At 47.3% G+C, this 5,073-nt stretch overlaps 1 protein-coding gene across 1 annotated transcript in view; it reads right to left on the reverse strand.

Moving 5' to 3' along the window:
* RSPH10B (radial spoke head 10 homolog B (Chlamydomonas)) overlaps nucleotides 1-5,073 on the reverse strand; it is a 99,349-nt gene that overhangs the window by 86,481 nt on the left and 7,795 nt on the right. The window contains exon 4 of the mRNA XM_006859757.1: nucleotides 793-966. Within this exon, the coding sequence (XP_006859819.1) occupies nucleotides 793-966 (174 nt within the window). The remainder of the gene's footprint in view (nucleotides 1-792; nucleotides 967-5,073) is intronic.

Below are 5,073 nucleotides of genomic sequence, written 5' to 3' on the forward strand. Positions count from 1 at the left end.
GGCACCTAAGAAGAACAGCCTTTGTAGGAAGGATCCTCAGTGGCCTGGCTCATCATCTAACCAAGAAGTGGGGGCAGTTCACATCCACCCAGCAGCTCCCCTGGAAAAAAACCTGGCAATCTGCTCCCCTAAAGATGACAGTTAGGATTCTCTATGGGGCAGTTCCACTATGGGGTCAGTATGAGTCAGAATCGACTCAACAGCACTCAGCAACCACTACCACCACCATAGGGCCCAGGCATTATACCACTTCTAGGTATAATGAAAGTGACCCAGGCAGATATGTGGCCCACCAGTGTTCACTGCAACTCTATTCACAATAGCCAAAAGGTGGCAACAAGCCAAGTGTCCATCAACAGAAGAATGGAGTAACAAAATCGGATACATCTGAATTCAGCCTAAGAAAGGAATGAAGCACTGCTTTGGATGAAGCTCAAACTCAGGATGCAGAGGCAAAGAAGTCACACACAGGGTCACATATTGTATATACATGATTCTATTTGTAGGGAGTGTCCCGAATAGACAAATGCGTACAGACAGAAAGCAGGTGAGTGACTGCCAGGGGCTGGGGGAAGGAGGAAGGGGGAGCCACGAAGTCCTGGGTACAGGGCTGTACTATGGGGTGAAGAAAACCTTCTGAGACTTGAAGGGAAGAGTTTGCACACCACTGCGAAATGTGCCAAATCTGCTGTAGTGGTTGATTTTGATTTTAAGAAGTGAACACCGCCATCCCCCTATCTCAACTCCCCGCCTGGCTCACAGGAGGGACGCTGTCTGTCTGTCCTCACTGACCTTCCCATGTCGTTTGCCGTGGCACCAGTGACCGATGTAGGACACAGGCTGCGTGCTGCACTTGAACAGGCCGAATCCGTTCCGTAGACCGTTGACCACTTCTCCCTTGTAGGTGCTGCCGTCCGGCCATGTGTACACCCCGTGGTTCATCGGGATGTTCTTCACAAAGTCCCCCTGGGGCAAGACAGGCAGATGAGAGGCAGGAGGAGGGCTGTGGGAGACCCTTAGACCCCGTGGTTGTTTGAGCCCCTATCGTGGCTTCTGGTGCGATTCCTAGTGATGAATTCACCCCCACCCTTCATCCTTCCTACTGCCTGACCTGTACCTCCCCACCCACTCTCTCCCTCCTCACCCATCATCACCAGGTAAAATCAAAGCTTAGTAACTTGTGGAGGCTAAACTCTAAGCAGCAAGGCTACAGCAGGGTACAGAGGTGGCTTCAAATGTAGGCCCTGGGAACCATAAAGGCAGACAACGGAGGCTTGCAATTACCTCTGAGGACACAAATTTTCTGGGTTCCAAATCTCCCTCTACCGTCTCTGGGCAGTACAAACCATTAACCAGCTCAGTTCAAAGGCTGGCCATATGCGTCTATCATGAGGCAGCTTCGAATAAAGTCCTGGCAATCAACTTCTGAAAACTCAGCCACTGAAAACCCTATGGTGCTCACATCTACGCTGACCCACATGGACTTGCCCGAGCCAGAGTGGACTTGATGGCAGTTAGCAATGTTCCTTCCAGGAGATGTTGATGTGAGGCAGCGTTAGTGGTTATGGACAGAAACCCTGCTTTCTGCCTAGGGGTTGCCTGAGACTGTGGACCCAGCAGCCAGGGGCTGTAGAGAGCAATGAGGCTATTGGCCCAGTGTCCAGCTATGGAGCTGTGGATTCTCCCCCAAGAATCTGAATTCACAGCAGGCAGCTGGCCAGATAGAGGTGGTCATCGAACCCCCAGCTCGAGTCTATGAGGGCCAGCTATCTCCCCGGAAATGACCCTGGCTTCAGAACACACGAAAGGTGAGTATCCACAAACAGAACTCCTCAGCAATCACCACTCCAGGATCCAGACCTCAGCAAATCCACGTCCATCATGTCGATTCCAACACATCCTGACCCTAGAGGACAGAATAGATCTGCCCCATTAGGTCTGTAAGGCTGACATCTTTACAGAAGCAGACTGCCTCATCTTTCTTCTGCAAAGCGGCTAGTGGGTTCCAATCACCGACCTTTCAGTTAGCAATCTAGATCTTTAACCACTGCATCCCCAGGGCCGGAAGCCTTCAACGCTGACTGGTGGGAAGAGGCAAGTTGGTACATAGAAGAGGATTTGTCCTTGAGGAACCTGAGGCCATGGCCCTCAACCTCCCTTCAGGTCTGGAAAGGAACTCACCCTCGTGGCCCAATTTACAGCCAAGTAGTAGATAGGTAATATAGAAGCTCTGGTGGCGAAGTGTTTACGAGTCAGGCTGCTAACCTCAAGGTCAGCAGTTGGTTCCACAGGACAAAGATGAGGCTTTCTGCTCATGTTAAGATTTACAGCCTCAGAAATTGAGCCGCTATGTGTTAGAGATGACTCCACAGCACATAACCACCACCACCGCCACTAGTAAGGTATGTATGCTCACCATGGAATGGTCAGTCATTCAAAATCAAAAGGGAAAAAAAAAAAAAAAAATCAAAAGGGCAACATTTTCCTAAGGACAAAGTTGAGAAGGGATGGGAAGATAGCTGGAATGCAAACATGAACCACAGGGAGGAAGCCGGACAACTGTTGTTTCAGGGAGGGGACTGTAATCATTGAGAGGAAACAAAGTGTGTGATTTATTGAATGCAAAACTGATAATCTTGTCTGTAAACCTTCACTTAGTCTACAATAAAAAGTTTAGAAGAAAAAGAGGATTTGTCCAGAACAACTGATGTTAAGATCCAATCCTTAGGCCCTGCTCCTACTTCCAACCTTAAAGGTGCCCCCTTGGCATCTGACCCATCCATCCTCTCTCTCCGACTCTCCCAGGGCAACCCCAGTTAGCTGCCCATCGGTCCAAACTTCCTCTTGACTCTTTCCTGGAACAGACACTAGATGGGAATGTGTTTCAACATCTTCACTACTTATCAACACCAGGACTTTGCAGCTCTGCACTTGCAGCGTTGGTATGGCGCTGTGGGTTAATGCGCCAGACTGCAAAGCTGTTTGAACTGCAAGGTTGGTGGTTCAAGTTCACAGAAACCCTCAGAAACCACAGGGTCACTATGAGTTGGGATCAACTCAAGGGCTCTTAACAACAACAACAACTTGCGGTGTTTAAAAGAGCATGTCTGGTCCTCCTATGTTGAAACAAGGCAGTCTCTTTGGAGAGCAATTTGGTTCTAGCAATCAACTTCAAAATGCACATCCCCCTCCACCCAGCCAGCCAGTTAACACAAAATCCACATGATGGTGTACAGGCAGTAAGCAAAAAGAATCTAATCCTTGTGAATCTGCCCACTGAGGTTAGATTTCCCATTCAAAAGGTGGGGGGGGGGGGGGGAAGTACAGAAGAGAAGATGTAATAAATGATTGTGTTTTTTCACAGTTAAGAGAAGCAAGGGGATAAATAAACTGTGGTATACTCACACAACAGAGCACGGTTCAATAAAACAAAGAAAGGAGCTATTAAGCTATGAAAAGGCAAGGAGGAAACTTCAAGGCATCTTGTTAAAGTGCAAGAAACCAGTCTGGAAAAGCCAGCTACTGTATGATCCCACTGATATGACATCCTGTAAGAGGCAAGGCTAGACAGAGGGAAACGGTCAGTGAGCGTCACAGGGAAGGAAGAGGGGAGCACAGGGCATTTTGAGGGCAGTGAAACTCTTGTGCATGAAGGCCGTCATGGTGGATGCACGATAATCGTGCATTTGTCAAAGTTCATGGGGCTGTAAACACACAGACTGAGCCCCAGTATAAAGGTTCATCAATTATAACAAGTGTAACAAGTGTACCCCACAGATGGAGACTGCTAATAACCAGATAGACCTTGTGTCCTGAACTCTGTATTTTCTGCACAATCTCCCTGTAAACCTAAATTAATGCAACAAAACAAATGCAATCCCACTGCCATCAAGGTGATTCTGACTCATAGCCAGCTTATTGTTAAGAGCCACCAAGTCGGCACTGACTCATAGCGACCCTATGCACAACAGAATGAAACACTGTCCAGTCTTGCGCCAACCTTGCAATCATTGCTATGTTTGAGCCCATTGCTGCTGCCACTGTGCCAATCCATCTCACTGGTGGTCTTTCTCTTTTTCTCTGACCCTCCACTTGAACAAACAGGATGTCCTTCTCCAGGGACTGATCCTTCCTGATAACATGCCTGAGCATCCTAGCTTCTAAGGAGCACTCTGGCTGTACTCCTAACAAAGATGTATTTGGTCTTTTGGTAGTCCAGGGTACTTTTAATATTCTTCTCTAACGCCATAGCTCAAGTGTATCAATTCTACGCCTTTCCTATTCACTGTCCAACTTCACTTGCATATGAGATGATTGAAAATACCATGGCTTGGGTCAGGCAAACCTTAGCTCTCAAACTGACAACTTTGCTCTTGAACACTTTAAAGAGGTCTTGTCAGCAGATTTGCCCAATGCACTACGTTGTTTTATTTATTGACTGCTGCTTCCATGGAAACCGTAGGGTTTCCAAGGCTGCAAATCTTTACGGAAGCAGACTGCCACATCTTTCTCCTGAGATAGCAGCTGGTCAGTTGGAATAGCCAACCTTTAGGTTAACATCCAAGCTCTTTCACCACTGCACCATCAGAGCTCCTAGAACTACCCTAAAAAGATCTATTTTAAAGACGCAAACCCAATACCACTGAGTCAATTCTGGCTCATAATGACCCTATGCAGGGTTTCAGAGGCTGTAAATCTTTATAGGAGCAAAAAGCCTCCTCTTTTTCCCACTGGTGGATTTGAACTGCTGACCTTGTTGCCAGCAGCCCAATGCATGACCCACTACACTACTGTTTAAAGAACATTGTTGCTGTTGTTAAATGTCACGAGTGACAGTGACATCAACTCATATTGACCTTGCATAGGGTTTCCGAGGAGCAGCTGGTGGGTGTGAACTGCCAACCTTGCTGTTAGTAGTCGAGTACTTATTCTACAGTGTCACACCAGGACTGTGTGTTTGTTGTTGTTGTTTTGTTTTTCAAAACGTCTACCTTTACATTTCCAACCCTCACAAGCAGTCCTGATAACAATTATTCACTATTGTATCACAAGAGACCCATTCACATTTCCTTT

The sequence above is a fragment of the Chrysochloris asiatica genome, unplaced genomic scaffold (genome assembly GCF_000296735.1).
Source record: "Chrysochloris asiatica unplaced genomic scaffold, ChrAsi1.0 scaffold00034, whole genome shotgun sequence".
Classification (NCBI taxonomy): domain Eukaryota; kingdom Metazoa; phylum Chordata; class Mammalia; order Afrosoricida; family Chrysochloridae; genus Chrysochloris; species Chrysochloris asiatica.